At 39.9% G+C, this 16,111-nt stretch overlaps 1 protein-coding gene across 1 annotated transcript; it reads left to right on the top strand.

Annotated features, from left to right (window-relative positions):
* Nucleotides 1-1,951: 1,951 nt before the first annotated feature.
* MIIP (migration and invasion inhibitory protein) lies at nucleotides 1,952-10,117 on the top strand. Its single transcript, XM_067472718.1, has 9 exons — nucleotides 1,952-2,025; nucleotides 4,306-4,423; nucleotides 5,702-5,905; nucleotides 5,988-6,090; nucleotides 7,801-7,912; nucleotides 8,096-8,148; nucleotides 8,238-8,367; nucleotides 9,694-9,790; nucleotides 9,883-10,117. Exons 2-9 carry the CDS (start codon nucleotides 4,313-4,315, stop codon nucleotides 10,006-10,008), a joined length of 936 nt encoding a protein of 311 aa, XP_067328819.1. The 5' UTR covers nucleotides 1,952-2,025; nucleotides 4,306-4,312; the 3' UTR covers nucleotides 10,009-10,117.
* Nucleotides 10,118-16,111: the final 5,994 nt, after the last annotated feature.

Here is a 16,111-nt window from a genome sequence, read left to right on the forward strand (position 1 = left end):
CCGGCGTCCATCTTGGGAAGGGCCCTTCTCAGTCCGCAGCTATATTGAACTTCAGCCGGCGGCCATCTTGGGAAGGGCCCTTCTCAGTCCGCAGCTATATTGAACTTCAGCCGGCGGCCATCTTGGGAAGGGGCAAGAAGCCTCAGCTGGCGGCCATCTTGGGTTCTCCCTCCCTTCGCTCCCAGGCTTCTCTAGGGAGGGAATCCCAAAGGTCATCCAGTCCAGCCCCCCCAAAAAGAGAAATAATAACAAAAAGTATTATCATATTATTATATTATATATAATTATATATTATATATTATTATATTAAATGATAATATATATAGATAGATAGATAGATATTATCATTATGCTCTTAACACTATTAGTACTTTTGTTCTATAATAGTAGGAAAAATTTAATATTATTAATCATATTAATGTTATATTATAATAATATTAGTATATTATATGTATTATTAATAATAGTATTATTACATTATATTTATTATCAATAATAACATCAGTATATTATATTTATTATTAATATTAACAATAATATTAGTATTAATCATATTAGTATTATATTATAGCAGTATAATAATATTAGTATATTATATGTATTATTAAAAATAGTATTATTACAGAAGAACAGAAGAAGAAGAAGAAGAAGAAGAAGAATTATCAATAATAACATCAGTATATGATATTTAATATTAACAATAATATTAGTATATATATTTATAAATATTATCAATTATATTAATATAATATAAGTATTAATACTATTAATATATTAGTATATTATAGTTATTAATAATGTTATTAATAATATTGGTATAATATAAATATTAATAATATTAGTATATTATATTTATTAGTAATGTTATTGTGAGTCGCCTTCGGGCTTGAGATACAGCGGTATATAAGCAAAGTAAATAAATAAAATATAAATATTAATAATATTAGTATATTCTATTTATTAATAATGCTATTAATAATATTGGTGACTCACGGCGGTTCACAAACAGTAAAAACAGTAGAAACAGCAGTGGTTCCATACAACATATAACAATTGACTTAACACATTATCCATAAATTACCAATAAGCAATTACAATGCACAATTATTACAAAAAACAACCGTACCCAATCTTCTCATCATCCAAGTGTAGTCCAGATTCGTCGTCCATTGTTCCATTCCTATGTTCCATTACCAGATTGCACTAAATTACTCAAACGCCTGCACAAACATCCAGGTCTTCACCTTTTTGCGGAATACCATTAGAGATGGTGCTAGTCTAATGTCCGTAGGAAGGGCGTTCCACAGCCGAGGAGCCACCACCGAGAAGGCCCTATCTCTCGTCCCCGCCAGCCGAGCTTGAGAAGCAGGTGGGATCGAGAGCAGGGTCTCCCCGGAAGATCTCAAAGTCCTGGTGGGTTCATAGGCAGAGATGCGGTCAGATAGGTAGCTTGGGCCGGAACCGTTTAGGGCTTTAAAGGCCAACGCCAGCACTTTGAATTCAGCCCGGTAGCAGATCGGTAGCCAGTGGAGTTGGCGCAACAGGGGGGTTGTATGCTCCCTGTGCTCCGCTCCTGTTAAAATCATGGCTGCCGAGCGTTGGACTAGTTGGAGCTTCCGAGCTGTCTTCAAAGGCAACCCCACGTAGAGAGCGTTGCAGTAGTCTAAACGGGATGTAACCAGAGCGTGGACTACCGTGGCCAAGTCAGACTTCCCAAGGTACGGGCGCAGCTGGCGCACAAGCTTTAGCTGTGCAAATGCTCCCCTGGTCACCGCCGAGACCTGAATGTTATTAATGATTAATAACATTAGTTATGTTATGGTGTAGATATTATTCTATTTCCATTACTACCATATTGTCCTATAAGGCACCCCACGTGGGCAAGGAAAGAGGTTGCGGCCCCTTTAAGAGGCGTGGAATGTGAAAAGGAAACCTCAGGCGGGAACTAGCCAATCAGGGCGCGAGGCGTTGCTTACGTCACAGGGAAACCAACGTTCAAGTCCTGGGCTTCTGTTGTGCTTTCAGGTTTGCATTGAAACACTCCTTATTGCTATTTATATTCCTATTCCACTCTTCCAACTATTATATGTACAGGCACAAATATATTTAATTTAAATATCCATTTGTTTTATGTTGCTGTGTGTCTAATTTATATATAGCTTGGGGACCCGGGTTGGTCTTTATCAGTTATTTATATGGCTCACAGTGGTCTCAGGAAGTTAGTGAAGGTACAGCGAGTCCCATCATCCATTGTCCATCCTCCTCCAAACTGCACCAGGATATAGAGTGGGTCATGGGGACTCTGTGTGCCAAGTTTGGTCTTGATCAGTCATTGGATGAGGGTCAAAGTGGTCTCAGAAAGTGAGTTAAGGTACTTAAAGTCCCATCATCCATAGTCTGTTTTCCCCCAAACCTCACCAGAATGTTGAGTTGGGCATGGGGGCTCTCTGTGTCAAGTTTGGTCTTTATTGGTATTTGGATGAGGGTTGTTGTGGTTTCAGGAAGTGAGTGAAGGTACTGCAAGTCCCATCATCCATCGTCCATCCTTCAAACAGCACCGGGATGCAGGGTGGGTCATGGGGGCTGTGTGTGCCAAGTTTGGTCTTGATCGGTCATTAGATGTGGGTTGCAGTGGAGTGGAGGTACTTTAAGTCCCATCATCCATGGTCTGTCCTCCAAACTGCACCAGGGTGTACAGTGGGTCATTGGGGTTCTGTGTGCCAAGTTTGGTCTTGATCGGTCATTAGATGTGGGTTGCAGTGGAGTGGAGGTACTTTAAGTCCCATCATCCATGGTCTGTCCTCCAAACTGCACTAGGGTGTACAGTGGGTCATTGGGGTTCTGTGTGCCAAGTTTGGTCTTGATCGGTCATTAATGAGGGTTATAGTATCCTTGGGAAGTGAGTGGAGGTACTTGAAGTTCCATCATCCATGGTCTGTCCTCCTCAAAAGTGTGTGCCAAGTTTGGTCTTGATTAGTCATTGGCGAGGGTCTCAGAAAATGAGTGAGGTTACTGCAAATCCCATCATCCATCTCCATTTTTTTCCAAATGACACCAGGACATAAAGTGCGTCATGAGAGGTCTATGTGCCAAGTTTGGTCTTGATCAGTCATTGGATGAGGTTTGCAGAGGTCTCAGAATGTGAGTGAAGGGACTTCAAGTCCCATCATCCATGGTATGCCCTACTCCAAACCGCAGTGGGATGTAGAGTGGGTCATGGGGGCTCTGTGTGCCAAGTTTGGATTTGATCGGACATTAGATGAGGGTTGCAGCAGTCTTGGGAAGGGAGTGGAGGTACTTGAAGTCCTATCATCCATGGTCTGTCCTCCTTGAAAGTGCACCAGGATGTAGAGTGGGTCATGGGGACACTATGTGCCAAGTTTGGTCTTGATCAGTCATTGGCGAGGATCTCAGTGGTCTCAGGAAGTGAGTGAAGTGACTGCAAGTCCCATCATCCATTGTCAAATTCTTCCAAACCGCGCCAGGATGTAGAGTGGGTCATGCGGGTTCTCTGTGTAAATTGTGGTCCTGATCCATCATTGTTGGCAGTTGTAATGGTCTTAGGAAGGGAGTGCAGGTATTGCAACTCCCATCGTCCATGGTGCATCCTCCTTTAAACTGCACCAGGATGTAGAGTGTGTCATGGAGACTCAGTGTGCCAAGTTTGGTCTTTATCGGTAATTGGATGAGGGTTGCAGTGGTCTCAGGAATTGAGCAAAGGTACTGCAAGTCCCATAATCCATGGTCCACCAAACCACACCGGGACGTAAAGTGGGTCATGAGAGGTCTATGTGCCAAGTTTGGTCCTGATCAGTCATTGGATGAGGTTAACAGCGGTCTCAGAATGTGAGTGATGGGACTGCAAGTCCCATCATCCATGGTTCATCCTCCTCCAAACTGCAGTAGGATGTCGAGTGGGTCTTGCGGGCTCTGTGTGCCAAGTTTGGTCTGTAGTGGTAATTTTCTGACTCCGCCCCTCTCTTTGTCATCTCGGAATCTTGGAATTGGGGCTGGCCAATCAGAGACCATATGCAAATTTCCTTCTCATGTCCCCGTTTCTTTTCTCCACCAGGGGCTCCTATTGAAGCTGGCCAATCAGAGACCATATGCAAATAGCACCACAGCGGCAGCCAATCAGAACGCTGGCACATACTCCTCCCACCACACTTTTGTCCTCCGCATACAAACTTTGACTTTTATTATATAGATAGATAGATATATATATAAATATAGATAATAGTAACCAACTTACTTAATCAATAATAATAATAATAATAATAATAATAATCTTACTATTTCTGGAAGCCGGAAGATGGACTTGGAGAAGCTTCGCCTCTTGAACCAGGATCTCTTGCAGAAGCTGAAAGCGAACCAAGAAGCCTTAGGGAAGCGAGTCCCATCGTCCACAACCCTGCAGAAGGAGGTATGATAGGAAGGGGACCCCAAAGGTCCTCCAGTCCGATCATAGGGTTGGAAGGGTCCCCAAGGCTCATCTAGTCCAATCGTAGAGATGGGACCTCCAAAGATCATCTAGTCCGATCATAGCGTTGGAAGGGACCCCTAAGGTCATCTAGTCCGATCATAGAGGTGGAAGGTGACCCCAAAGATCATCTAGTCTGATTACAGCAGTGGAAGGGAACCCCAATGGTCATCTAGTCAAATTGTAGGGCTGGAAGGGACCCCCAAAGGTCATCTACTCTGAGTACAGAGATGAAAGTGACCCCAAAACTCATCTAGTCCAATCTTGGGGTTGGAAGGGACCCCAAAAGTCATCTAGCCCTATCTTAGAGATGGAAGGGACCTGTAAAGGTCATCTAGTCCAATCATGGGGTTATAAGGGAACCTGAAGGCCATCTTGTCCAATTCTAGAGATGGTAGGGATCTCCAAAGGTCATCTAGTCCAGTCATACAGATAGAAGTGACCCCAAAGATCATCTAGTTTGATCATGGAAGGGGACCCCAAAGATCATCTAGTCTGATTACAGCGTGGAAGGGAACCCCAATGGTCATATAGTCCAATTGTAGGGTTGAAAGGGGCCTCAATGGCTATCTAGTTCAATCATAGAGATGGAAGGGATCTCCAAAGGTCATCTAGTCTGATCACAGAGATGGATTGGACCCCCCCCCTCCAAAGGTCATTTACTCTGAGTACAGAGATGAAAGTGACCCCAAAAGTCATCTAGTCCAATCATGGGGTTGGAAGGGAACCTGAAGGTCATCTAGTCCAATTCTAGAGACGGTAGGGATCTCCAAACATCATATAGTCCAATCATAGGGTTGGAAGGGAACCCCAAAGGTCATCTAGTCTAAACATAGAGATGGGAGGGACCCCAAAGGTCATCTAGTCCAGTCATAGACATAGAAGGCAACCCACAAAGGTCATCTAGTCTGATTGTAGAATTAGAAGGGACCCACAAAGGTCATCTAGTCCAATCATAGAACTGGAAGGGACCTCTGAAGGTCATCTAGTCTGGACATGGAAGGGACCCCAAATGTCATCGAGTCCAGTCATAGATATAGAAGGCAACTCTAAAGGTCATCTAGTCCAATCGTAGAATTAGAAGGGACCCACAAAGGTCATCTAGTCCAATCATAGAACTGGAAGGTGCCTCTGAAGGTCATCTAGTCCTAGAGGATCATCAGGTTGGAAGGCACCTTCAGAGGTCATCCAGTCCAATAATGGTTTTGCTTTTGTTGCCAGAAGGAGAGCCGAGACCGGTGTCCACAATCTATAGTTTGGGTGCCGTCGTCGGAAGCTTCCGGACCTTCCCAGGAAGTGGAAAATATCTGCCTCAGGAAAGAGGAGGAAGTGGCGGTCGAGGAAAGGCGCCCGAGGGCGAGAGTTCAGATGCCGCCGGCGCCCAAGCCCATCCTGCTGACGCCGCATCAGAAAGAGAAGCCGAAGGTGCGCCTCTAGGCATTTCCTGGGTCCTCCGGGGTACGTTTATAGGACCCCGCCATTCAGAAGCATCCTTTTCCTTTCCTAGAATGAAGCCCCTCGCGTGACCTTTGTGTCCGACCCGGAAGAACATGCGACCCCCCTAGGAGTAAGGTCCACCCGGCCTTTCCTCGGATACGACTGGATCGCAGGTCAGGTGGGAGGTCATGTCTGGGTCACCTTGGGAAAATAATAATAATAGATAGATAATAATAATTCTATTACTACTGAAGCATGGATACTACTACTACTTCTACTACTACTAATAATAATAATAATATTTTTAAATTATTTTTAATGTATGATCCGCCTCTTCCTACGTCTCCATAATAATAATAATAATAATAATACATAATATTTCTATCAAAGCATGGATACTACTACTTTTACTACTACTAGTAGTAATAATATTTTTAAATTATTTTAATGTATGATCCGCCTCTTCCTACGTCTCCATAATAATAATAATAATACATAATATTTCTATTACTACCAAAGCATGGATACTCCTACTACTTTTACTACTATTAGTAGTAGTAATAATATTTTTAAATTATTTTTAATGTATGATCCGCCTCTTCCTACGTCTCCATAATAATAATAATACATAATATTTCTATCAAAGCATGGCTACTACTACTTTTACTACTACTAGTAGTAATAATAATATTTTTAAATTATTTTTAATGTATGATCCGCCTCTTCCTACGTCTCCATAATAATAATAATAATACATAATATTTCTATCAAAGCATGGATACTACTACTTTTACTACTAGTAGTAGTAGTAATAATAATATTTTAAAATTATTTTTAATGTATGATCCGCCTCTTCCTACATCTCCATAATAATAATAATAATACATAATATTTCTATCAAAGCATGGATACTACTACTTTTACTACTACTAGTAGTAGTAATAATATTTTTAAATTATTTTTAATGTATGATCCGCCTCTTCCTACGTCTCCATAATAATAATAATAATAATAATACATAATAATACATAATATTTCTATTACTACCGAAGCATGGATACTACTACTTTTACTACTAGTAGTAGTAATAATAATATTTTTAAATTATTTTTAATGTATGATCCGCCTCTTCCTACGTCTCCATAATAATAATAATAATAATAATAATACATAATAATACATAATATTTCTATTACTACCGAAGCATGGATACTACTACTTTTACTACTATTAGTAGTAATAATAAAATTTTAAAATTATTTTTAATGTATGATCCGCCTCTTCCTACGTCTCCATAATAATAATAATAATACATAATATTTCTATTACTACCAAAGCATGGATACTACTACTACTTCTACTACTACTACTACTAGTAATAATAATATTTTTAAATTATTTTTAATGTATGATCCGCCTCTTCCTACGTCTCCATAATAATAATAATAATAATAATACATAATATTTCTATTACTACCGAAGCATGGATACTACTACTTTTACTACTACTACTAGTAATAATAATATTTTTAAATTATTTTTAATGTATGATCCGCCTCTTCCTACGTCTCCATAATAATAATAATAATAATAATACATAATATTTCTATTACTACCAAAGCATGGATACTACTACTTTTACTACTGCTAGTAGTAATAATAATATTGTTTAATTATTTTTAATGTATGATCCGCCTCTTCCTACATCTCCATAATAATAATAATACATAATATTTCTATTACTACCAAAGCATGGATACTACTACTTTTACTACTACTAGTAGTAATAATAATATTGTTTAATTATTTTTAATGTATGATCTGCCTCTTCCTACGTCTCCCTCTCCTTTGGGGATGATGGTCTCCTCCCTTACGCTCTCTAGGACTCCTTGATATGGATTCTTCCGTCACGGAGAAACCGGATCAGTACTTCTCCGAACTCCAGGAGTTCCGGCAGGTGAACCGGAAGGACTGCCTCGGCGACCGGGACTCGTGGTGAGCGCCCCGGATCCACTCCGGATTTCAGTCCAAAATTGAACAAGCCATTTTTCTTGATCTGTTTTGAATGTCGGACTCAAACTTGGGCTGACAGTAGTGAACAACAGACAAGGGAAAGACCCAAAATCTCGAAGCCCTGTTGTTTGTTTGTTTGTTTACCTCCCTCTTTCCTCTCTGCAGGTTGGAGAGCTTCGAGACCTCGAGTCGCGACACGGATCCCACGTCCCATCAATGTATGATTGTGTTCTGAAAATGGGATCTAGAGTTCTACTGACCATCATTGAATGACTTGACTTTTCCTCCCCATGTATTTCGGTTCTAGGCGTCTTCCGCTACCGGGTAAACAAGCGGCTCTTTCCAGAACCGATGGATCCGGAACCGGCGTGTGCTGTGTGCAGAATCCCCCGCGCCCGGAAGCCTCCTGAAACCCTCGTGGAACCCGCTTTCGTTAGGTGAAGCTACCAAAAATATTGTATTATTTGTCTACCATATATATATATATATATATACACACACACATATATATAAATAAATATAATATAAATATAATATGTTGTAAATATGCAATATTAAATATTTTGCCTCCACAAATAAATATAATATGTTGTAAATATGCAATATTAAATATTTTGCCTCCACAAATAAATATAATATGTTGTAAATCTGCAATATTAAAAATACATTATGTTCCCTCCACAAATAAATATCAAATTATATTAATATATTTTAAGGCATATTTATGACATACTATATCATTGTTATAAATCTGCAATATGAAAATATATTATTTCTCTTCCACAATTAATATGTTATAAATATTTAACCTTTTAAATATATTATTTTCCCTCCACAAATAAATATAAATTTATATTAATATATTTTAATATTGTATATTTATAACATATTATATTATTATTTTAAATATTAAAAATTTAAAAATATTATCTTCCCTCCACAAATAATTATAAAATTATATCAATATATTTTAATATTGCATATGTATAATATATTATATTATTGTTATACATATGCAATATTTGAAATATATTTATATTTTAATATTGCATATATATATATATATATATATTTCCTCCACAAATAAATACAGAACTATATAAGTATATTTTTAATATTGCATATTTATACTATTGTTTTAAATATGCAATATTACAAATATATTATTACAAATATGTTATATTGTAATATTACAAATATGTTATTTTCCTCCACAATTAATATGTTATAAATATTAAATATTAAAAATACATTATTTTCCCTCCACAATATAAAAAATATTAATATATTTTAACATTGCACATTTATAACATATTATAATATTCTCATAAATATGCAATACTAAAAATATATTATTTCTCCTCCACAAATAAATATAAAATTATTTTAATCTATTTTCGGTATTGCATGTCTATATTACATTTCCATTATTATATTTCAAATAAATATAACATATTAATATATTTTAAATATTGCATGTCTGTAACGTATTACAGTTGCATTATTATATTTTTGTGGTGTCCAAATAATTAATTAATATATATATATTGCATATTAATATATTATAATCTTTTTAGTGGACACATAATATATTTTTAATATTTCATGTTATTATAGGTATGTTATAAGCATATTATAATATAAGTATAGCATAATATAATGTAAGTATGATATGTCATAATATGCCCTTTGATTTGGGGATCGCCTAGCCCGGTCGTAGGGCTGGAAGGGACCCCCAAAGGTCATCTAGTCCAACCTTGCAGGGTCAGCGTGCCCAGAGCCACCCTCCTCCCGGCCTACAAGCACAAGATCCACCGTAGGAAAAGCTTTGACCCGGCCGGAGACCTGGCATTGCCCTCGGTGAGTCTGGGGTCTGAGTGAGGGATGGGCGCAATTAATAAACGTCGTATTTAATTAATACCAAAGTCTTAATTTCCTTTTCAACATGGTAGCACTGCCTGGCCGGCTGGGAAGAGCCTGTCCGCACCTTCAGCCCGGCCCTCAGCAGCCTGGACCTCCGCTCCTCCTTGACCAGCAGGACGACTGACCGTTCCAAAAAGGCAAGAGAGATGGAATGAATCACCCACCTATTCAGTATACTATAGGGCTGGACGGGACCCCAAAGGTCATCTAGTCCAATCGTAGAGCTGGAAGGGTGCTCCGAAGGTCATCTAGTATGATTATAGAGATGGAAGGAACCAGAAAGGTCATCTAGTCCTATTGTAAGGCTAAAAGGGACCCCCAAAGGTCATCTAGTCCAATGATAGACAAGGAAGGGACCTCCAAAGGTCATTTGTCCAATCACAGAATGGGAAAGGACCTCCAAAGGTCATCTAGTCCAATGATAGATGTGGAAGGGACCCCCAAACGTCATCTAGTCCCATCACAGAACTGGAAGGTACCCCAAAGGTCATCTAGTCCAATTATAGACATGGAAGGGACCCCCAAAGGTCATCTAGTCCTATAGTAAGGCTGAAAGGGACCCCCAAAGGTGAATTAGTCAAATCACAGAACTGGAAGGGACCCCAAAGGTTATCTAGTTTGATCATATGGTTGGAAGGGACTCCCAAAGGTCATCTAGTCCAATCACAGAACTGGAAAGGACCTCCAAAGGTCATCTAGTCCTATAGTAAGGCTGAAAGGGACCCCCAAAGGTCATCTAGTCCAATGATAGATGTGGAATGGACCCCCAAAGGTCATCTAGTCCAATCACAGAACTGGAAAGGACCTCCAAAGGTCATCTAGTCCAATGATAGACGTGGAAGGGACCCCCAAACGTCATCTAGTCCAATGATAGACGTGGAAGGGACCCCCAAAGGTCATTTAGTCTAATCACAGAATTGGGAGGTACCCCATAGTTTGATCATATTGTTGGAAGGGACATCCAAAGGTCATCTAGTCCAATCACAGAATGGGAAAGGACCTCCAAAGGTTATCTAGTCCAATGGTAGAAGTGGAAGGGACCCCCAAAGGTCATGTAGTTCAATCAAAGAACTGGAAGGGACTCCCAAAGGTCATCTAGTCCAATTACAGAACTGGAAAGGGCCTCCAAAGGTCATCTAGTCCAATCAAAGAAATGGAAGGGAGCCCCAAGGGTCATCTAGTTTGACCGTAGAGCTGGAAGGGCCTCTTGAGGGCCATCTGGTCCAAACTTAGGGCTGGAAGGGAGCCTTAAAGATCATCTAGTCCAACCCCAGGTTAAAGCATTCCCAAAAGATGTCCATCCAGCCTTAATGTTCTTGTTTGGCCTCCAGAATTCCCGAATATCAGGAGGAACCCGGACGGACGAACTGCTGGACCTATCTCGAGCCGCGCAATTCGAACTCGGAGCTGCCATCCGACCCTGTTACTTTGCAAAATAATTAAATACAGATATTCTTTTTTCCCCATTGGCTTTCCCTCTTTACACTTTGGAGCAACAGACATCTCATTTAACTCAATGTTATATATATATATATATATATATATATATATATATATAATATATTTATGTGTGTGTGTGTGTGTATATATATATATATATAATGGTTATATACACTATATTACATATATATATATATACACACACACACACTATATGTATATGTATGTATATATGTGTGCGTATATACATATATATATGGGAAGACAAGCCACTTAAATCCTTGTATCATGCATTGGATGATTCCCTTTTTGCTAATTTGTTCCCTTTTCGATTAATAAATCAATTTACATTTTTAATACCAATGTCTCCAGTGAAAAGTAATTTTTAAACTAACATATATTTTTGAAAGGCATAACATGTGTTTATATATATATATACTAGCTGTCCCCTGCCACGCGTTGCTGTGGCCCAGTCTGTTGATCTGGAAAATAAAGTAATGAGAAAGTGTTGGTTTCTAATATATGTAATGTCTTGATGCTTGTGGGTAAACAGTATTTCTTGCTGTTTCTTTGCCAGTGTTGATGTGGAGAGTGTCTGGTCTGCCTACTCTGGAACATGCAACATATCATTGTCCTTCTTTAAGGGTCCCTTTCAAATCTATGATACTATATCTGTGTGTGTGTGAATCATATCTATCTATATCTATGGCTGGATGGTTCTTTGTCAGGAGGGCTTTGATTACGTTTTCTTGCCCTGGTGAAGGGACTTGAACTGGTTGGTCTTGAATATTTTCTGTTGGTCATCGGGGTTCTGTGTGGGAAGTTTGACCCAATTCTGTCGTTTGTGGGGTTCAGAATGATCTTTGGATGTAGGTGAACTATAAATCCCAGTAACTACAACTCCCAAATGTCAAGGTCTATTTCCCCCAAACTCCATCTGTGTTTATATTTGGGCATATGGAATATTCATGCCAAGTTTGGTCCAGATCCATCATTGTTTGAGTCCACAGTGCTCTCTGGATGTAGCTGAACTGCAACTCCCAAACTCAAGGTCAATGCCCACCAAACCCTTCTAGTGTTTTCTATTGGTCATGGGAATTCTGTGTTCCATGTTTGGTTCAATTCCATCGTTGGTGGGGTTCAGAATGCTCTTTGACTGTAGGTGAACTATAAATCCCAGCAACTACAACTCCCGAATGTCAAGATTCTATTTCCCCCAAACTCTACCAGTGTTGATATTTGGGCATATTGAGTATTCGTGTAAAGTTTGGTCCAGATCCATCATTGTTTGAGTCCACAGTGCTCTCTGGATGTAGCTGAACTGCAACTCCCAAACTCAAGGTCAATGCCCACCAAATCCTTCCAGTCATTTCTGTTCGCCGTTGGAGTTATGTGTAGGAAGTTTGCCCAAATCTGTCATTGGTGGGGTTCAGAATGCTCTATGATTGTAGGTGAACTATAAATCCAGCAACTACAACTCTCAAATGACAAAATCATAATTTTTTGAGTGATGGTCACTCCTTGGATTAGTAGGTGTCTTGTGGCCAAATCCGGTGTCAATTCACCCAGTTGTTTTTGAGTTATGTTAATCCCACAAACGAACATTACATTTCTATTTATATAGACTAGCTGTCCCTTGCCACGCATTGCTGTGGCCCTCATGGGGGGTTCTGTGTGGGAGGTTTGGCCCAATTCTCTCATTGGTGGGGTTCAGAATGCTCTGTGATTGCAGGTGAACTATAAATCCCAGCAACTACAACTCCCGAATGTCAAGATTCTATTTTCCCCAAACTCTACCAGTGTTGACATTTGGGCATATTGAGTATTCGGGCCAAGCTTGGTCCAGATCCATCATTGTTTGAGTCCACAGTCATCTCTGGATGTTGGTGAGCTACAACTCCAAAACCAAAGGACACTGCCTACCAAATCCTTCCAGTATTTTCTGTTGGTCAGGGGAGAACTGTGTGCCAAGTTTGGTCCAGATCCATCATTGGTGGAGTTCAGAATGCTCTTTGATTGTAGGTGAACTATAAATCCCAGCAACTACAACTCCCGAATGTCAAGGTTCTATTTTCCCCAAACTCTACCAGTGTTCACATTTGGGCAGATTGAGCATTCGTGTAGAGTTTGGTCCAGATCCATCATTGTTTGAGTCCACAGTCATCTCTGGATGTAGGTGAACTACAACTCCCAAACTCAAGGTCAATACCCACCAAACCCTTGCAGTATTTTCTGTTGGTCATGGGAGAACTGTGTGCCAAGTTTGGTCCAATTCCATCATTGGTGGAGTTCAGAATGCTCTTTGATTGTAGGCGAACTATAAATCCCAGAAACTACAACTCCCAAATGACAAAATCAATTTTTTTGAGTGAAGGACATACATTGGGTTGTTAGGTGTCTTGTGTCCAAATTTGGTGTCAATTCATCCAGTGGTTTTTGAGTTCTGTCAATCCCACAAACGAATATATAGATATCTATATATATAAAAAACATGTGAGCATCAACACTGGCTTCGCATTCCGCGTGAAAGTGGCGATTATCTCCCATTGGGCACTGAAGGGTTCCGAAGGAGGCTTCCAGCTTCTCATTGGCTCCTTGCGTTGCCCTGGCAACCGAAAGCCAGCCTCCTTCCTGCAGAGCTCTCTCTGTTGGCGACTGAATGAAGCTGTGGCTCCTGATGTGCGGCCTGTGGCTATTCGGGTCCACCTGTGGGGTCAGTTTAAGGCCGGACGATGGTAAAGCATGAGAGGTCATCACGTTCTTTGGCCCCTTAAGAGGGCCAACGGGGTCCGATTTTGGGTGGGAAATGGACTTGTTGAGAGCAGTCTGCCGTTGGTTGCAACACACCCTGGTTTGTGGAGTGCAAACTATGCCTTGTTGCAATAAACCATGGTTTGCTGAGTGAGATCTCTGGCTTGTTGCAATAAACTATAGCTTGTTGAGAGAACTACACCTAGTCGCAGTAAACCATGGTTTGTTGTGTGCAAAGTATAGTTCTAATACATCATGGTTTGTTGCAATGAGCCATGGTTTGTGGAGTGCAAACTATGCCTTGTTTCGATAAACTATGGTTTGATGTGTGAGATCTTTGGTTGATTGCAATAAACTATAGTTTGCTGACAGAAGTACATGTTGCAATAAACCATGGTTTGTTGTGTGCAAAGTATAGTTCCAATACATCATGGTTTGTTGCAATGAGCCATGGTTTGTTGAGTGCAAACTATGCCTCGTTGCAATAAACCATGGTTTGCTGAGTGAGATCTCTGGCTTGTTGCAATAAACTATAGCTTGTTGAGAGAACTACACCTAGTCGCAGTAAACTATGGTTTGTTGTGTGCAAAGTATAGTTCTGATACATCATGGTTTGTTGCAATGAGCCATGGTTTGTGGAGTGCAAACTATGCCTTGTTGCAATAAACAATGGTTTGCTGAGTGAGATCTATGGCTTGTTCCTGTAAACTATGGTGTGTTCAGTGAGAACTATAGTTCTAATACATCATGGTTTGTTGAGTGCAAACTATAGTTCTAACAAACCATAGTTTGTGGAACGAGATCTGTGGTTTTGCAATAAACTAATTTCTTGAGCGAGAATAATTCTAACAAACCATGGTTTGTGGAGTGAGATCTATGGCTCATCACAATAAACTATGGTTTGTTGCATGCAAACTTTAGTTCTAACAAACCATAGTTTGTGGAATGAGATCTGTGGTTGGTTGCAATAAATTAGTTTCTTGAGTGAGAATGATAATAATAACAAACCATGGTTTGTGGAGTGAGATCTATGACTCGTCACAATAAACCATGGTTTGCTGCATGCAAACTTCAGTTCTAATAAACCATAGTTTGTTGAGTGAGAACTGTGGCTTGTTGCAATAAGCTATAGTTTGTTGAGTGATGATGATAGCCCTAACAAACCATGGTTTGTGGAGTGAGGTCTATGCTTTGTTGCAATAAACCATGGTTTGTTGGGTGCAAACTGTAGTTCTAATAAACCATGGATGTTGCAACGAGCCATGGTTTGTGGAGTGCAAACTATGCCTTGCTTCCATAAACTATGGTTTGTTGTGTGAGATCTTTGGTGGGCTGCAATAAACTATAGTTTGCTGACAGAACTACTATGTGTTGCAATAAACCATGGTTTGTTGGGTGCAAACTATAGTTCTAATAAACCATGGATGTTGCAACAAGCCATAGTTTGTGGAGTGCAAAATATGCCTTGCTTCCACAAACTATGGTTTGTTGTGTAAGATCTTTGGTTGGTTGCAATAAACTATAGTTTGCTGACAGAAGTACATGTTGCAATAAACCATGCTTTGTTGGGTGCAAACTATAGTTCTAATAAACCATGGACGTTGCAACGAGCCATGGTTTGTGGAGTGCAAACTATGCCTTGCTTCCACAAACTATGGTTTGTTGTGTGAGATCTTTGGTTGGTTGCAATAAACTATAGTTTGCTGACCGAAGTACTATGTGTTGCAATAAACCATGGTTTGTTGGGTGCAAACTATAGTTTCCTGTCGTAGTCAACTGCGAAATCGCACTTATGGTATTCCTGCGCCCGCGCAGGCCCAGCTTTCGGAACCTTCTAGACTCAAAAAGAAACATTTTGCTCCCCAGTCCCGCCCCCCCCTCCCCCCGAGTATATAAGGTCCATGGGCGGGACCAACCGCCAATTCTCTTTTTTCCGCCGTTAAGATAGGCATCAGCATCGTGAACCTATAATTGACTATATCTGGCTTTGAATCGGACTGAATTTGACTACGTTATCTGAATATCTCTGGCTCCCCCGACTCGGACTGATCGACGACTCTTTTTGTA

The sequence above is a fragment of the Anolis sagrei genome, chromosome 13, assembly GCF_037176765.1.
Source record: "Anolis sagrei isolate rAnoSag1 chromosome 13, rAnoSag1.mat, whole genome shotgun sequence".
NCBI classification, from domain to species: Eukaryota; Metazoa; Chordata; class Lepidosauria; order Squamata; family Dactyloidae; genus Anolis; species Anolis sagrei.